We start from the raw sequence: 18,274 nt of genomic DNA on the forward strand, positions 1-18,274 counted from the left end.
GGGAAGGTGAGATAACAACACAACAGAGGAAATCATGACATCTACTTATACCTAATTAATATCTATACATGCAGATTCCTGATGCAACCACCCCCCAACCCCCAGTGTACAATATACATTTCGGTAATTATGTCCCATTCGTACAGCTCTAGTGTAAACCTATTAACTTTAATACTGTTTACACATGTTTGTTATTTGTACAAGGATTAACCATTTGCACTCAAACATGAATGACTTTATTTATTTATTAATTTATTAATTTATTTATTTCGAGTAGCAATGCAAACAACGCGCGCGTCTTCGCTATTGGCGCGATGAATGCACGCAAGCGTATGTCACTCACTTCCGACTAGCAGGAGAGTGTTCGAAGAAGTGCTGGCTGTCAAGATTGGGTTAACAAACCCTCATCTTTCCGTTCTCCTCACAGAGGTTCTTTTCATGATTATTATTATTTTTTCTGTGTCATTCTGACTACTGCTAAACGCATATCTACACATTTTATTTCTGGTTAGCTTCAAGCTAGCGTTAGCTGCTAAACTCACTGAAGTTGGAAGTACAGTACTGTATTTCATTAGGTGAGAACATGCTGCTTGTAATGGGCTTATCCACGATGTGGATTCTACCAAAAACATACCGATAATAATTAATTAGATGTCTTATGCTACATACCTGTAGTTGTGAGACCTGTCTGTTCAATTTACTTAGGACGTTTAGGTGATCAAGTAACCATGTAAAATAGAGTTTATTTAAGTGCAGTGAGCTACGGTTGAAACTAAACAGTCTCTCTAGGCTGAATTATGGATAAACATCTTATTTTTAATTAATCTTGAAACAAATCGCAATCCGATGGCATAACTATCTTCTTGAAGCTAGATGGGGTCAAAGACAAATTTATTAAGTGATGTATGACGCCTTGTTTTCTTTCTTTTTTTTCTATCCTTATACTCTCTTGCTCAAAGTTTTATTAATAGCACGTTTCTATCTTTATGTTTATTTTGTTTCAAGTTTATAGCAGTCTGTAGTATAGTGATGCCAGTCTTACAATTATGGAAGCTATGTTCACATTGCTACTGTTCTGTAAAGCTGTATTCTTCATAAATGTTTGTTTTATTGATGCTATGGTTCTGTACTATTTTGCCATTGACAAAGATGAAAAAGAAGGTGAGACGTGGATACATCTTTATTCCTTCATCACCTCTATTGAAATTTGTTTTACAAAATCCAATAATGTAACCAAATACTGTATATAATGTCCATGAGTTTATCTGTAAACATCATAAATTATAGCTTAAAGTAAAGTTTAAAGAATTACTCGAAAATAGTACTGAATGTTGAACCCATTTAGTCATTTTTAATTTTATTGTCTATAAATAAATACTATTTTGTCTTTTGACTGAATCAAAATTGAATGGTACTGCATCACTCATTATGTAAACTGACATCACAGATTTCCTCTCCTTATCACACTAGACTGGCTTTCATCTTGAGTAGCCCAGACAGGCACACGATGAAGCGGAAAGCCCAGTGGTGCAAAATCCCCACAACCTGTGGGGTAACCTCCAGACAGACCTTTCTCCCGGCGAGGAACAACCAGGAAGAACAGTGTCCACCAGAGAAGAGATGCTGCAGGAGTGGGATGCATTGTCTTACGAGGACTCTGCTGCCAACCATTGTCATTAAGCAAGAGGAAATGATATCATTCTTAAAACTTTTTGGTGAGAAAAATTAACATTACTACTAATTGCATCGTTTTAAATTTAGGCCTCAAATTAATCATGATGAACTTAATTTCAGATGATGACCTAATCCATGACTTCTTGATGATGGACTGTTGTTGTAAAATGGCAGACAAGGTAAACATGTACTTTTCTAAAAAACTAAAATAAAAATAAGACATATTGATTTTAATGGCCCAATTCATGACTTGTCTAATGTAATTTTCAGTATCTTCTGGCCATGGTTTTTGTCTACTTCAAAAGGTCAAAATTGACCATCGCAGAATACACCAAGAAGAACTTTTTCATTGCACTGTAAGTTCACAGCAAGTTAACAATGTCCAGATACTAAAAAGTGCAACTTCACAATCAAAAGTGATTTTGTTTGTGAAATCTTCTGTGGGAACCCTCCATTGGGTGCTTTTATCTTGAATGCTCGCAACAGTATACCAACAGTAACTCCCAGAAGACTGCATATTCTCAGTTAAACAATTTCATGAATGCCAGAAGATTGAGACACGGCCATGGAACCTTAATCTGCTAATGTGGAAGAGGATCAAATCCCTCCAAAATTGTCCCTATTCTTATAATCCCTCCCTGAGCCACACCCACGCAGGAGGGCAGCTCTGCCTAGCCCATATGACGATGCATGACTCTACAGTCTTAACTCGTTCCAACTAGGTATGTGTGCCAGAGTGCAGACAGACAGGAAGATGCTGAGCCAAGAGGAAAAGTCAACAGCCTAGCTCAAGTCACCTTCATCCATACATCCTTTCCTTATCTGAACAACTCTATCCCCACGAGGGTCGCGGGCGTGCTGGAGCCTATCCCAGCTGTCTTTGGGCAGTAGGCGGGGGACACCCTAAACTGATTACCAGCCAATCGCAGGGCACACATAGACAATCATGCACACACACAATCACACCTAGACACAGTTTAGAGGGTTCAACCAACCTACTGAAAATGTTTTTGGAATGCGGGGGGAAACCGGAGAAAACACACACAGGCACAGGAGAACATGCAAACTCTACACAGGAAGGCCGGGGCCCAGAATCGAACCCATGATATCGGTACTGTGAGGTGGATGTGCTAACCCGCTAACCAGTCAACCACCGTGCCGCACTCTCAAGTCACCTCTTATTATTCATGCCAAAGAGGCCTAATATAACATCTGTATGCATTATACATTTCCAACATTTTAGACAGCTCAGCCAAATTTCTGGGAGGTGAGGTGGGCGTCTGAGACCAATAAATTCGAGTACATACTTTTTTCCCCTCACGAGCATTCATGGTCAACTGCTTCATTTCGCAAGTCACACAATATAGTATAAAGTAGTGTATACAGTACATATTGACATAATGAAATGCTAAATACAGTGCAATTAATATTTCCCACGTGATTGAAAATATGACATTTATTTGCAAATGACTCCTTTAATCTCAGTATTGTCTATGGTGTCTCACTATGCTCTGATGATTTTAATGTATGAACTGCATGCTACAATCTTAGCACAAATAAATTCTTTCTTTGCAAGCTGGAACCCCTACAATCAGCTCATATGCTCACATTGTAGGTACCTTGCCAACACCATGGAGGAAGAAGAGGAGCAGAGTAAATATGAGATATTTCCATGGGCGTTGGGGAAGACCTGGAGGAAGAAGTTTAAAACATTCCTCAAGCAGAGGGACATGCTTTGGGTGCGCACTGAGTTCAGAGCGGCTGTCAGCAGGCGCTGCTGTGAAGAGGTAAACAAACACAATTGGCAGTTCAGACCCACAAATGATGTTTCTCTCTAAAATTTTACATGAACTGTTTTTTTTCCACCAACATTTCTCTTGTGTCTAGTTGATGACTGTTTCTGTGCTTCCAGGTGATGGCCAAAATGCCATCTCACTTTGTGTGGAAACGAGAGCGCTCAGAGCAACACGGTGGCGCTCACAGGCATGATGACAACAGAGACATAGGCTGGTTTCCCCGCGGGCCTACAGCCTCTCCTGTCCCTTGTACCCTCTGTAACCGCAAGAGCACTTTCAATCAGCGGCTGCGCCCCTCTCTTATATCCAGAAGCACTCAGCTGAGTTTGGAGAAAACTCCACCCATGGCTATCGCTACTTACAGGGAGAGCATTGAGACCAGTGACCAAATCCACAGTTCTTCGGGCTTTTGTGAGGTAGCTGGTAGGTATCGGAACTGGATCCACTCTTATTTGTGTTAAAATACAGCTCACGTACTATGAAAAGGGCCTCTTATGATCCAACTTAATATATTTTATTAGCATTAGGCAGATTCTATCTCATCCAAAGTGTGCCAAAACAGGCTCCAGTTTTGCTTTGATCTGAAACAGGATTAACGGTTTCATTATTTATTCACAGGCACAACATTAGGTACATCCGTACAAACAAATGAGGTCCAATACAAGAGTGGAGTGTAGACCTGTTCTTCATCACACAGAGATATATTGCCAAAATTTTGGGTACTTACCATAGGTGGATAGGGAATATAACAGTATGTGCAGTTTTATGTTTTCGTTGCCGTGTCATTTTGTAGCATTAAACCTTAAACATCCTTGGTTTAGTATTACTATTACCCTGCATCTTGAGCTACTTTTTTTTAATTAATAACTCCCGGTAAAAAATCATTTACATAAGGTTTAAGTAGTTCAGTAAGAGGTAAGGGCAATAAAAACAGATTTGATTTACACAGCAGTTGACACTTGACACAGTTGACCCAAAGCAAAACAAAGAAGAAAAACTATAAATTACCTTAAAGCAGAAGTCAACCCAAACATATATTTTTCAAGAACATGTTCCCAGCAGGGCCACTAGTTGAAACAGGGCATTCTGATTAATTTTGCGTTCGTGGAATATAAGTTAAGCAGCAAAATGCACTCGTTTTTAGCCATCTCTGGGGTCGGCCATTTTGTCTTCTGTTGACTGAAAATGACATCACAACTGCTCACAACGACCAATCACGGCTGACCTGTTTTCTGAATCTGAGCCGTGATTGGTCGTTGTGAGCAGCTGTGATGTCATTTTCAGTCGACAGAAGACAAAATGGCCACCCCCCAACTCTGATTTGTTTTTTATTCAGTATAAGAAAATTATTAGTTGACATGTTTCTGTCCTCTCTGGTAGGCAATTCATCCTCCGACTCTTCCATGTGCGACTCTTCCATGGACTGGATCAATAAATAGCTTCGTGTTTCATCACATCAGCATAGTTCCGAAGTTCCCGTTTCAAACTCTCACTTTGTGGGCATTTCTGCTTGGAAGCAAACTTTTACCAACACCACCCCTGTATAGAAAGTGGATGCATTTCTACTGGAATTGTGTTCACATTTAAGATAAGTGTTTTCTGTAAAACACCAACAAATATGGTTGAAAAATTTATTTATCTCACACATTGTTCTTGGTATTTATCGATGTTATTTATTTAAACACTTGCAGCATTGTATTCGACAACTATTTATAAATAAGAGTGTATGGTAGAAATTAAGCCATAACTGCCAATAAAGACTACAGGTATTTGTAATTTCGTTTTTTTTTTAATTGCTTGCAGCATTACGTAAAACCTAAACTGAGCCAGAAGAGAGTACTCCTGGAATTTGTTTTTTTTCCCCTCTCGATTTGGTGACATTGGGAGATGACAAGTCTTCAAATAACTGGTGAATGATAAATGAGAAGGAGGTGGATGGCTGGTGCACACACATGAGATTGTAATCTACGAAGATGGGGGTGATTTGCTTTTTTCAGCCTTTGAGAATGTCTGCATCATGAGTGCCATTCTTGTCAAGCGTGTGACCAGTGTGTTTTTTGTTCAGTTTTGACTTATTTAAATCTAGATAGTTTGACGTACAGTAATGCAACAATATCCAAAGACACCAAAACCATATAGTCTTGTTCTTTATTTTGCACATTACATTCCATACTTACACAGGGAAAAAAAATGTCCCCCATCTTTTCTTTTCCAACCGGCTCAGCTATCTCACAAACTTCCTCAGTTTCACCAGGAATGCTGGAAATATAAGATGACAAAAACTTGTTGAAAAAAATAAATAAATAAAAACTAACTTTACCTATTAAAGCTGGGAATGCACAAGCGCGTTTCAACCACTAAAGCCGGGAGCGCTGTTAAGTGTTTCTCCCTTTAAAGCCGGGAGAGCATATACTGTACATCATTTTCTTTTTTTAATCCAATTCTCGGTCTCTTCGCCAATGAAATGCATCAGAGTAGACGTGACGGGGAGGAAGTAATGGCGGCACAATCGATCACGGGAGCTTTGATATAAATCACTGCAGTGATATAGACGACGCGCTTGCGGACTTTAAAGCCATGAAACCAGCCAAACGTGATATATGGTCAAGATATATGTTCGTAGACAATGACGATTTCAACGTCTTTAGAGAATACAGCATGCTAATTACCACTTGATTATTTTTGTATTAAAAATACAAAAATAATCTTCAATTGAAACAGTAAAGATTAATAAACTTGGGCCTGTGTAAAAGCCACGTTTAAGCTCTTAAATTCTTTTGGAATCGTGTTTATATTCTTCTACAGGGGCTGAGATATTAATTATTTTTCTAAGTGTTGAATTTCCACAAAAATGTCAGTTTTCAAGGGTGACTTCAATGACGATAGTAGGTTTTAGAGAGATGTCTCACAAGGAAGGGGCTTTAGGCTTTAATGGTTAAACATAACATTTAAATTCTGCTAAAACGATCTAACCTGTGTGGCTCATCTGTTGTGGGTGAGGTCTGGCAATATATGGGATACTCCCGAAAGCAGCATGTTCCTCTGGAACAGAATACAGGTGGTATAACTTCAACTTGTTGTGAATGTCATGAGTCAAACACAGTAAAGTCACCTTGTTCCGCCTCATCTGAAGTGTTCTCCTTTTCTCTCTGGGCTGCATCGAGGGTCAGCGCTGTCCTTGAGCAATACCGCCCATTTTTCTGAAGGGCAGGACCAACAAGCCAGTCCCGGATCGGAACCTCAAAGATGCGTTCGCACAGCAAAGGAAGCGCTGAGCAACGAAGCCCTTCCAGCAGGTCAGTCACTTGTGTTATACTGTGGGGAGGTTAGAAACAAAAATGACCAAACTGTGTACTAAATATCTTTGGTGTGTGTATAAAGCTCATGCTTGATGAGGAATACAGTACACACTTGGCGAGGTAGACAGCACATACAGCTCCGGGGTGCAGATGTGGAATCACAGTGGGCAAAACAAGATGTGGGTTTATCAGATCAAGAGCAATCTGCAATAGACATAATCCAATCAGTAAAACACCTGCCGTCACCAAACCTGCCTCCCACAGTGTTGCTTCCAAAACACTGCTGCCACTTCTAACCCTTAACACTGACCGCATCGAATGCCCGACGGGCGAGAAGAGATGAAGCCACGCAAAGGTCAGCGTTATGGAACTCAATGTTATCAGGCCACTCCTCCCCTTGCCGCGCTCTCCATGAAGCCCTCCAGTGCTGGTAGTTGAGCGTAGCTCTTCTGAGGTGATCCTCTCTGATGTCAATGCTCAGCACGTTGCCCCTGGAGCCCACTGAAAAGTAATAAATAAATATAGTATAATATAGTAATAAATATTTTATTTGTGTAGTGGTACTCAAACATTTTAAAACAAATATTTAAAAAAAATACTTAGCTCTCATGACAGCCATCATGACCAACATTAAAATACTGTCTATTCATTAAAACACAGAGGTTTTATTCCTAAACTGTATTTTCAATTTTTTAGTATGTCATTGGATATTATGCAGTTTGCACAGTTCCACTGCACTTAAATAAGAAAATAAAAAACTACACTGAGTCAATAAAAAATGTCTTGCACATAAGTTACATAAAAATTGTATCAATATAAAAGTTTAAAAACAAAGAGTTCTTAAATAATAAGTCCAAATGTATTGCACTAAAAGGTTCAATAGAACTGAATTTTACAGGTGCATGTCAAAATCATTTTGAATATTGAAGAAAAACATTAGTTATTAGTTTCACACCTCAGAGTTAACAAGTTTTATATACACACACACTATATATATATATATATATATATATATATATATATATATATATATATATATATATATATATATATATATATATATATATATATATATATATATATAAAATTATAGCTTACAGGTAATGAAAACAGCAAATTCACTAACTCAAGGAAAGTGAATGTCACATAAGAACCAATTAAAACGATGTTTAATATACAAAGAAGGCATAAATCGGCCTTGTCAAAACTATTTTCTGTGTGTTTAATAAATATATGAGCTCCGCCTTTTGAAATGAAATAAAATTACCTTTCAATGATAATCTATTTCGATGCTACTGGACTTGTGCATGCGATTCTTCCATGTACCACTAGAGAGTGCCCAAGTATCGTACCACACTTGGCCATCACTGCAGTAGGCCATAGTACATGCAAAAATGCATTCAGTTGCCACCTCAGTCCACTCGGACTTGTCAAGATAACACTTTGTGAGTTATTAATAGGACAATGTGTTCAATAAGGTTGTAAAGGGACAAATTTCAATACCGCTATTCTAAGGCTTCTCATTTGATTGAGCAACTCAAATAGTGGGTGTATACCTGCCCGAGACAAAAAGAGAGACATGCCCCCAGACCCGGAGCCTGACTCCAGCACATAGTCTCCCTCTGTGACGTCCATCATCATCAGCATAGCGTTGGCGTCCTGAGTGATAGAAGCAGATTTTAAACGAAATCTGTGAGTAGTTTGACCTGCAACTTAATGGCAAATATAGTGGATGTAAAAAGTCTACACACAGCCCTGTTCAAATTCCAGGTGTTTGTGATGTTAAAACACAGACACAGATAAGTAATTTCAAATTTTTTACCTGTGCAACTCAATGAAAAATAAACATTTGAAGTGGCATGAATATGCACCATTTACCCTCAAACTAATACTTTGCTGCAGCACCTTTGTCTTTTATTACAACACTTCTTTTTAGTCTATTAATGTGGCAATATTTTCCCACTGTTCTTTGCAAAAATGCTCCATATATGTCAGACTTTGGCATCACCTAACAAATATTTGAGCAGACTCAGGTCTGGACTCCAGCTTCCAAAATTTTAATGTGCTTCTGATCAAGAAGAAAGATGAAGATCCTCTTCACCCTTGAACTTTCTAGCACAAGGCCGAAAATGCTGTCCATTTGAAAACTTTTATAATTCCCTCCACTTAGGCTAAGGGCCCACCTCCAGCTGAAGAGAAACAGCCCCAAAGCATGGTGCTGCCATCACCATGATTCCCTGTAAGGTCATATTAATAGGGGAAAACGTTTTGAAATGAGTTGTCTTGGTCTCATTTTTTCAAGATCACAAAAAACCTAGGATTGGAACAAGGATGTGTATACTTTTTACATGGGTCAGATCCTGATATTCGAAAAAAGATGCAACTAGCAGTCGCCTGTCTATGTAGTGCTGTCTACGTCCACGCTCTTTCTTGTCGAGGTCCTGCTAATGTGCTGGTACGTTCTTCCTCTCAAAAGTTGTATTTTAAGTGACTAAACTGAATCACTTAATAACTCATCTCACCTACCATAGTACAACTTGTCTAGAGCTGACGTCACAGTTGCTGTTGACAGGTCGACCAGGCGCCTCACCTTGGTCCTATCTATTGCACTAAAGCTGAGCTACTATGCATGCCAAACTTTCAATAAGACTCAATAGGTAAGGAATTGTGCACTCCAGACTGGAAATATGTCACAAAAAGAGACAACAGAGATTAAGGAAACAATCCATTTATTTATTATTCATTTTTTAAAATAATTATATTTGCAGTACTCATCAATAATGACATACTATTTATCCTGTTATCCTAAAAAAAAGACTCGCGAAACTTCACTTTCATTATTTAACTTTTGTCCAATGCAAGGTAACTCCTGAGTTGGGAAGCAGCACCCTCTAGCGATCAGATGCCACTATAATGTTGCACACATTGACGGAACGCCACTGGTTTAGTGTGAGCAAAAAGTAACACTATATTTTGCATTTGTTATACATACCTTTGGGTAGGAGATAGCAGGGCCCCTCTTCATATACAGCACGTAATCCTCCAAACTGGCACGTCGTATGAAGATGGGGATCCCAATGCTTGTTCTCTGAAAGTGACCTGCAAGCTGCCCCGCTATATCATCATGAAGGATAACCCCCCAGCTGCTCATCAGACGTGATGCAGTCTGAAGCTGGAACATCTTCCTGAACTCCACACGCCCTTTTCTATGATACTCGGCCACTAGCAGCTCCCCGTATGCAAGTGTAGTCTTTCGAGGGAGAGTGGGTGGAAACTGGCACTTTGATGTGTAGAAGTGTGCAGCATGTGCCTCATCATTGCATGTGTCTGAATTATAGTCTTTCAAAGATGCTCCATCTTTTACGTCTAAATCAGGGTGGTGCTGTTTGGACATAGCGAAAGGATCAGAGGAGCTGTGTTCTTCTTCCATACATGTTTCCTCTTCGTGTGGCTGGTTCTGTTCTCTCAGCTGCATCACCTCTGGGGTCAGTGTATCCTGTGGAAGCAGGGTACTTATCCTCTCGAGGGGCGACAAAGATCTTCTCCTGGACAACAGCGATTGCCGAGCTACCGGCTTGGTGTTCAGTAGTTTTGTTTGTGTTCTATCTCTGTCATCATTGCTACATTTCACACAGCCTGTTGAAAACGTTTTCATTTCCAGTCTACTGGAATTACATTTTACAAAAACGTATCTGTGATGTCCATGGTGGGATGTGGTAATACGTCCCAGCCTGGACAAAATAATCCGTCCAGCACACGGCGTTAGTGCTGTCATTACAAACTATTTTAATTTAATAACGAGAAGCGACGCTATTGATTTAGTCTCGCCTAAATGACTAAACAAGAGTTAAAAAATAAAGCATTTCAAAAATTGCCATAACGAAGTACCTTACTAAAATATCGGTGATCAAATTAGTCCGAAGAATGCCTGTGCTGGAGGAAGGTCGCCATGCTTGAAAACGCAAGTAAATGGCGTCATAAATACGCGACAGTCGTTGTAATTGAGCATTTTCAGCAGAGGGCGGTGTTGCAATTGAGCGAAAACCTTTCATCCAGATACATAGATTAACAAACAAAATTGCTTTAACTGCGAAAAAATGTTACTGTTGCCAGGTATAGGCGGTGAGTAACAGCAGATCACTACGTTAATTCATTATGAAGAAAGTTTGGTGACTTGTGATTAACCAGAGCAGCAAACAATTTATCTGAATCAGCCACCTTTGTTGTTTACATCCGCCTCCAACACTTTCTCGTCGGAACTGGGACAATCCATCCATCCATCCATCCATCCGACCGCTCATCCTCATCCGAGTCGGATAAATCAGATTTCGCACCTTCTTCGAATGCAGTTAAGTCAAAGCAACAGGAGTCGTTTTCTGGTAGCAGCCAATCAGTGGCGGTTTTTCCTGACGCGTCACTGCGCATGTGCACAAACCTCCACACGTGGTTTGTGGAACCACGCACGCAGACTCGAGCGCTTTCAGTAATGGCGGACGGCAAAAGCAGCTCTTCGCTGCCGCTACCTTGCGTTTTTTCACCCAAATCACACCAGTACTTGGCAGTGTGCGCCCAGGATGGAAGGCTTCGAATTTGGAACACAGACAGTAAAACACTTCACCAGGAATACGTGCCTTCAGCTCATTTGAGTGCCACTTGTACATGCATACATTGGGGACCATGCCGGACAGTCAAGGTACGTGAGGCTGCTATGGTGTTCCCTGCAGTTAGCTATAAAGGGTAGCGCGGCCTAAACGAGATATGCTAGGATGTTGTCATAGAATCCCAGCGATACACTATCAGTGTCGATATTTGCCAAGAAACGCGCGCGATGACCTCGCTTCAATCTCCTACTTAGTACATAGGCGTTTAGTCGTGTCAGTGCCCGAGACTTTAGCAGTATAACCACGTTAGCTAACTGCTAGCCATCAACAGCTTCGCAAAACGCACATGTTGGACCCACATGGGCTTGTCTTGAGAAAGTGAGCTGTGGCTAACCTTTTAGCGTCATGCAATTACTAGATTACCTCAACAATTTAACTACCGATGCTAAATATTTTCCAAAGTTATTGAAGACGGTCCTTTCGAATAAAATTGTTTTAGTAGTTAGCCCTGTTAACGCTCGCTTCACAAGTGTTAGTAACATGCCGTTATTGACAGGGGATTCAAAAACTCTTAAATAACAGTAAAAATACACTGACTGAAATAAATAAAGCGTTAAAAATAACAAATTTAACGGTCTGTGGCTATCGACAATTATTTTATACGTGACGTCACATGTCGTTGAAATTGCTTTGCACGAGTTAGTACTATGGTTCGTAAATACAAATTCAGGTGAGTTGCTTGTGTGATTATCTGTGTTTTTCACCAAGTGCGTTGGTCTTATGTGCTTATCATTGCAAGGTCAACTGCTCACACGAGCTGTACAGTAGTTGACATAAACCCAGCGCAGGAATCTTGTACATGACGTGGAAAATAGGAGAGATGGAGTGATGAAACTTTGCCCCTGATCAGTTTTTGATGCTGTTAACCTTGTTGATGTAGCATCTCTTGAACAACAGCATTTTATTTATCCACGAACAAACATCCATATTTATTAGGCGTATATCAAAAAACGTTTTGAACCAGGAAACCGTTTTTTTATTTGAAATGTGCGAGTGCATCAAACTGAATTGAACCGTTCCACTTTGAAGTATATTGGGGGATACATATCGAATTGTCTTTTATTGGAGAGGTATTTTAGAAGGAATTCGCACATTTACAGTATTGACAAATTCATTCAAATGTGGGTAAAATGACGACAAATAATTGCATCATACGTTCTCGAACTGAGCCATACTATATCAAATTGAATCGTAATCACACCGAGCCTAACCGAATCGTTCACTTACAAATTGAACTGCCCTTGAATTGTTTCACACTGAACATACCGAAAACCGTCTTGTGGAGAGATGCACACCCCTAATATTTATTGTGTATCACACTGCAACTGGATGGATGATGCAACTTAATGTGGCACGTTTTTCAGGAGGGTCCTCAGAGGAAGAAGAGGAAATCAGAGGCAGGGCAGCTGGAGGAAAAGGCAGACCTGTTGGCAATGGGCACGGTGGCAGGCACGGTGCTCATTTACAGTACAGCTAAGGGAGCTCTGCACTGCACCCTTGTGAGTTTCAAACCAAACATCAGTATGTGGTCCTTGTCCTAATTTGTAGTGGTTACATTTAGTCATTTGTAATCACGATTTCACCTTTGTGAGAATTTTGCCTTTTACCCAACTTGCTTATTCGTTGTCCTTTCAGGATGGAGGCCATAGTGGGGGAGTGAATTGCATTTAAGAATTTTGCCTTTTACCCAACTTGCTTATTCTCTGTCCTTTCAGGATGGAGGCCATAGTGAAGGAGTGAATTGCGTTCATTGGCACCCTGAAGACAGTTTATTATATAGTGGCTCGGATGATACAAACATTGTAGAATGGGACCTGCAGACAGGCAAGACGCGGAGGTCAGTCTATGAAATGTCTAAATCTCTGAGACATAATTTAAAATCAGCTGTTATTTGGGCTGCATGATATTGGAAACAACATGCGATATGGGTGTTGAAGATTGCAATATAGATATTGCGATATTTAACATTTAGCTAAAGTAATGGCATTTGTTTAATCTAATGAAAATAATACATTTCTTTTCATACAGCAAAATAAGCAGGCTCAATATCTTTATCTATTTAACTCCTTCACTGCCAGTCAATTTCAGAGCCTCTTGTACCCTAACGTTTGAAAAAAAAAATGAAAAAAATATAAATAGGTTCTTGGCATTAAATGGCCGGACTGTGAAAAAACAAATACATTTGTCAATGGCAGTGAATGGGTTAATTGTAATAACTTACACTTAGATACTGTACATTTAAGGTCTCATCTGATTGGTCAAAGTAGTCCAGCTGTCAGAAATCCCTCGTAACAATCAATGTCTTCATAAAATCCACCCATATTTTCTCTGAAGAACTACAATCCCAGTCCCACAAAGTGGACCAACCACAATCATTCTACATCATCCTGTTAACTTTTGGCCAATCATATAGCATCACATCATCAACAAGCCCCTGAGCTAATCTGACCACTCGAGTACATTTGATATCTACACAGGCCTGCAAATAGTAAAAAAATCACAAATAATTGGCGGCCATAATAATTGCTTTAAATGTCATTTTACCCCAAACGTTTTTTGAATAAGTGTGGATATACCAGCAAATGTTTTTCCACTGAAAATTGTAGTTACCCTATAAGATAATGTTAAACTATTGGACATTAACGTTGCACATTTTAGGGTTGTGTCTGACTGGGCAAATTCAGATAAAAGCATACAATTCCATCAGAAACTTGTTTGTCTTTGCGATACGCATATTGCATAGGCCAGGATCGCAATATCGATACATGGGATAACCCCAAACAATTGTCATAAAAGTATGGCTTGGCTAATAGTGATATTTCATCTCATTTACTCACATATTGACTCAGCCATAAATTATTCTGCTTTATGAATTGCAACAGGTATATACAAAGGTTTATTTTTTACATTCTGCCTTACATTCTGGTCTAATGGAGGAGTATTTAATTGTCTTGCCTGTCACTAAACATATTTGACTTACTGAAGGTCAATGAACAAAAATTTATTTTTAATTTATAAACTATAAAACAGATTTATTATTATTATTGTTGTTGTTAACCTATTTTGGCCAGATTAAGTGAAATTGGATAATTTCCTGTGGCACCACTGATGATCTGTCATGGCATAGGGTGCAGCAGAACCCTGGTTGGATCACTGCTTTGTTTGACATGCGACTTCAACCAGTGAACCGGGGCACCTTATTGTGCCGTGAGTTCGAATGGTGTGCCACGGGAAATGATCAAATTTCACTAAATTAGTTAGAAAATTATTTACTTATAACATATATTGTATCTTTGTCCATCTATCCATGTCAGCCACTTGTAGTGGCGGGCGTAACAAATAAATTAGATTCTATTAGATGGCGGAAAGCACAATATAATTGACACATGTATTCACTTTTTGTGACAGTTTTGTTTTGTGGTGTGCCATGAGATTGTTCAAATTTTTAAAAAAAAGTGCCATGGATCCACAAAGGTTGGGAATCACTGCTTAGAGAACTCTGGCTTAGTTTGTTTGACCTGCGACAAAAGTATTTGAAACCAGTCCTTGATAAACATCCAAGCCTTGTTACTTTGTGTGAAATTTCCTTCACTGCCTGCACTGTGATCATCAGTGTATCCTCCTGCTATCGTCTTAATTAAATTGCAATTAATCAGTATCACTATCCCAACGGCAAAATGGTTTCTCCGTAGTCCTCTTTAGAGAAAAGTATTGATTTCCATTATTTTACTTTTTTTCTTTTAAGTCCTTCTTACTATGGCTATTACTGCTAATTGTTTCCGTTTTGTCTGCAGTAATGGCAATTTTCCCCCCTTTTAAGCCAGGCCAAAGTTAATAAAGTCAGGTTGACACCACACTACTTGTGAGTTTAGTCCAGCTATCAACTCGCCCTCACTTAAAGTATTTACAGGCATACAAATTGGAAGTGGAGTTTGAATTCCTGACATACTCTTATCTTGCTGTCTCAGGAGTTATACGATTGCTACCGTAGTGCAATCGGGCTTGAAAACAAACAATCTCTGGTATACAATATAGAAAAATAAAGCTCACTTGCATATTTGTCACAGACTAGTACGTGAGCCAGTGAAAGCATAATAGTAAATACAAGCACAATTGTTGTTTACAGTAAGTGGAAGGCAGACCGTGCTGCAGTGACCAGTTTGTGTGTGAGTCCAGACGGTAAACTGCTGCTTTCAGCTGGACAGACCATCAAGATGTGGGACTTGGACACCAAGGAGGTTTATAGGGTGAGTGCCACTATCTTTTCTCACTATCTTATCTTTTAGGGGACTATAGATGAAAAATAGCCTTTTGGCTAATTCTGGATTTTTTAAGTATGTTTTTATATGTGTTATGTGAAATTGCACTGTCCCCTTTCAAATAAACCTATCTATCTTTGCATTCACATGTAGATATGAGTGCAGTCAACTAAAATGATGTAGAAAGACTCATTTGAAAAAGGCAGTTGTTACCTACAATTAAGGAATTTCCGGACTACCAAACGCACCTATTAAAAGACACAACAGCTAAATTGAACTTAAAAAACACATTTGTACATGCATTGGCTGCTTCGTATTAATAGCCGCAGGTCTCCACATCATAACATGGGATATTTGCAAAGCAAGAGCTCACACAGATGGATTTTTACAAACTTTTCTCTACCTTGAACACTGGAACATGACCACCCCCCCCCAAAAAAAAACAATGCAGAACACATCTGGTAACATCGTAGTGTCCCAGAATTTCTCAGTCACTCTTGTCGCACGAGGCCAGTTCTCAGATGAGCTTCATCAGGCAGCAGTGCACATACTGTAAGCTCGTGGCAGCGCAGCCTTTGGAAAGCCATTTGTTTCATGTTTGGGGACACATGGGATGTTGCGCCATGGTTAGAAATGCTGTCTTCCGTGGGTTGTTGTTAGTGCCAGTTGTCTGTTGCCAGTGATGGTGGGAGTCGGTTGTCAAGCAACAGAGAGACAGGGGTCGCATTGCACAGATGGCTGTATTTATGGCACTAGATCCCTATGCACATTAAACTCAAAATGCTTATTTTTGCTCTACTATATTCAGTATCCTCTATATTCACTCCTCCACAGCGACGTGCCGCTATGCACATTCCAACACCAAATGGCTGATGAATATTCAGTATTAGGGCAGTCTTAGGGCACTTTCATTGGTCCACTATGACGCGTTCAGTATTTGAATTGGTCAGTGACGAGACTTTAAGTTAATCTGTTGACAGCTTGAAGCTCGTGAGTAAAATTTAATAAATATACTGCGTGGCTTTAAAAGCCACAGTGTTCAAAGCGATGGGAAAAAATTTGCGGCTTACAGTCCAAAAAATATGGTACATTCCCAGCAATGAAAGAATGTTTTATTATACCAGTTAAACATAGCTGTCACCTAAACGAACTGGCATCTTGTCCGCTTCCCTCCCGTTGCAGAAATTCACCGGCCATTCCACAGCTGTGACGACCCTCCGCTTTGCCACCACGCGGCCCCCTGACAGCAGCAGTCTCTATTTTCTGTCTGGTGCTGCTCACAATCGACTTCTTAGTGTGTGGTGCGTGCACACCGTGTCATTTCAGATCATGAACTATACATCACACTACGTTATATTATAAATGTGCTGTGGTCCTGACTTAAGATTGTCTCACCGCAGGCAAGTACGAGAAGATGGCAAGGACAAGAACTCGGTGGTGTCATTTGTACTGACGGATGAGCCTCAACATATTGACCTTGTCACATCCAAAAGCAAGGAACAGGTCAGAGAATCTACTGCGTATATATTGTTAAACCTCACAAAATACATTGTGTGAGACGTGATGCCTTATTGGATATTTCGATGCAATTATTTGTCAACAAACGTTATGCAAAATTCTTCATTCTCTTTCCATGACAGGCGGTGAGGCTAGCAGTGGTGTGTAAAGATGGACAGCTGCATCTCTTTGAGCACTTTCTAAATGGGTAAGCCCCGAGTGCATTCACTTTATTGACTGGATTAACCTTTGTAACGCAATATTAAAATGTGTTTTTTACGTGGTTCACTGCTAGAGAGCAATCAGGGTTCCTGTGGACCCTTAAAGGGGAAGTAAACTCAAACTTTTTTTTTCAAGAACATGTTCTATGCAGGCCCAGTAGTTGAAACACAGCATTATGATTAAGGTTGCATTTGTGGAATATGAGTTAAGCAGCGAAATCCAACTTTTTTTTTTATCCATCTTTGGGGGCGGCCATTTTGTCACTTGTGTCGACTGAAAATGACATCACATGCTCAGGTAACGACCAATCATGACTCAGCTTCAGAAAACAGGTGAGCCGTGATTTGGTCATTATTACCTGAGCAACTGTGATGTTATTTTCAGTCGACAGAAGTGAAAAAATGGCTGCCCCTAGAGATGGCTAAAAACTGATGGATTAACTCTTTTCTACAAACCCAATAGTTATCAGAATCCCTTGTTTCAACTAGTGGGCCCTGCAGAAAACGTTCTTGAAAAAATATGTTTGGGTTGACATCCTCTTTAAAAGTCTTAAAAGGCATTGAATCTAAAAACAAGGCCTTATTTGACTATACAATGTCTTAAAAATGTTAACACGTAATAAGTAGGATTTTATTATTAAATCATTTTTTGAATGCCTCTTGTGGTAACATCACACAAGCACCCACAAAACAGTGAAGTGGTTTTAATCGGGACTCTTAAAGTCTAGATGCATGTCATTTATAGTACCGTATGTACTTTAGCAACTTGGGACAACATTGGGAACATTGTGATAGGTGGTCTAACCCAGCCCCTAAAAAATAGTCTTTAGGTATTCTTTTTGCGCATAACATATTTAACACCAAGTT

At 39.7% G+C, this 18,274-nt stretch overlaps 3 protein-coding genes across 8 annotated transcripts in view; 2 read left to right on the forward strand and 1 right to left on the reverse strand.

The window, feature by feature from the left end:
* Positions 1-6,785, forward strand: spdya (speedy/RINGO cell cycle regulator family member A). Of its 3 annotated transcripts, XM_086049384.1 has the most exons (8): positions 366-429; positions 513-575; positions 1,471-1,715; positions 1,795-1,853; positions 1,945-2,030; positions 3,290-3,461; positions 3,587-3,893; positions 4,851-6,785. In XM_086049384.1, the coding sequence occupies exons 3-8, from the start codon at positions 1,508-1,510 to the stop codon at positions 4,907-4,909; spliced, it is 891 nt and encodes a 296-aa protein (XP_085905510.1). In that variant the 5' UTR covers positions 366-429; positions 513-575; positions 1,471-1,507; the 3' UTR covers positions 4,910-6,785. The 3 variants fall into 3 exon arrangements, with proteins under 3 accessions (XP_085905511.1, XP_085905509.1, XP_085905510.1); XM_086049385.1 differs by lacking the exons at positions 366-429; positions 513-575 and adding an exon at positions 1-123; XM_086049383.1 differs by lacking the exon at positions 513-575 and having other exon boundaries at positions 302-429; positions 4,851-6,784.
* trmt61b (tRNA methyltransferase 61B) lies at positions 5,605-11,118 on the reverse strand. 3 transcript variants are annotated; one of them, XM_086049382.1, is made up of 8 exons: positions 10,988-11,118; positions 9,762-10,265; positions 8,326-8,428; positions 7,080-7,270; positions 6,882-6,973; positions 6,583-6,785; positions 6,444-6,512; positions 5,605-5,729 (listed from the first exon to the last, which is right to left on the reverse strand). In XM_086049382.1, the coding sequence occupies exons 2-8, from the start codon at positions 10,242-10,244 to the stop codon at positions 5,695-5,697; spliced, it is 1,176 nt and encodes a 391-aa protein (XP_085905508.1). In that variant the 5' UTR covers positions 10,245-10,265; positions 10,988-11,118; the 3' UTR covers positions 5,605-5,694. The 3 variants fall into 3 exon arrangements, with proteins under 3 accessions (XP_085905508.1, XP_085905507.1, XP_085905506.1); XM_086049381.1 differs by lacking the exon at positions 10,988-11,118 and adding an exon at positions 10,663-10,961; XM_086049380.1 differs by lacking the exon at positions 10,988-11,118 and having other exon boundaries at positions 9,762-10,770.
* wdr43 (WD repeat domain 43) overlaps positions 10,820-18,274 on the forward strand; it is an 18,277-nt gene continuing 10,822 nt past the window's right edge. Inside the window, exons 1-7 of one of the 2 annotated variants that reach the window (XM_086049377.1) lie at positions 10,820-11,462; positions 12,795-12,929; positions 13,146-13,267; positions 15,557-15,677; positions 16,872-16,990; positions 17,090-17,192; positions 17,330-17,394. In XM_086049377.1, coding sequence (XP_085905503.1) covers positions 11,193-11,462; positions 12,795-12,929; positions 13,146-13,267; positions 15,557-15,677; positions 16,872-16,990; positions 17,090-17,192; positions 17,330-17,394 — 935 coding nt within the window. In that variant the 5' untranslated portion in view covers positions 10,820-11,192. The remainder of the gene's footprint in view (positions 11,463-12,794; positions 12,930-13,145; positions 13,268-15,556; positions 15,678-16,871; positions 16,991-17,089; positions 17,193-17,329; positions 17,395-18,274) is intronic. The other variant, XM_086049378.1, reaches the window with a different exon arrangement.

The sequence above is a fragment of the Filicampus tigris genome, chromosome 13, assembly GCF_054856515.1.
Source record: "Filicampus tigris isolate MCC_2025a chromosome 13, RoL_Ftig_1.0, whole genome shotgun sequence".
Taxonomy (NCBI): Eukaryota; Metazoa; Chordata; class Actinopteri; order Syngnathiformes; family Syngnathidae; genus Filicampus; species Filicampus tigris.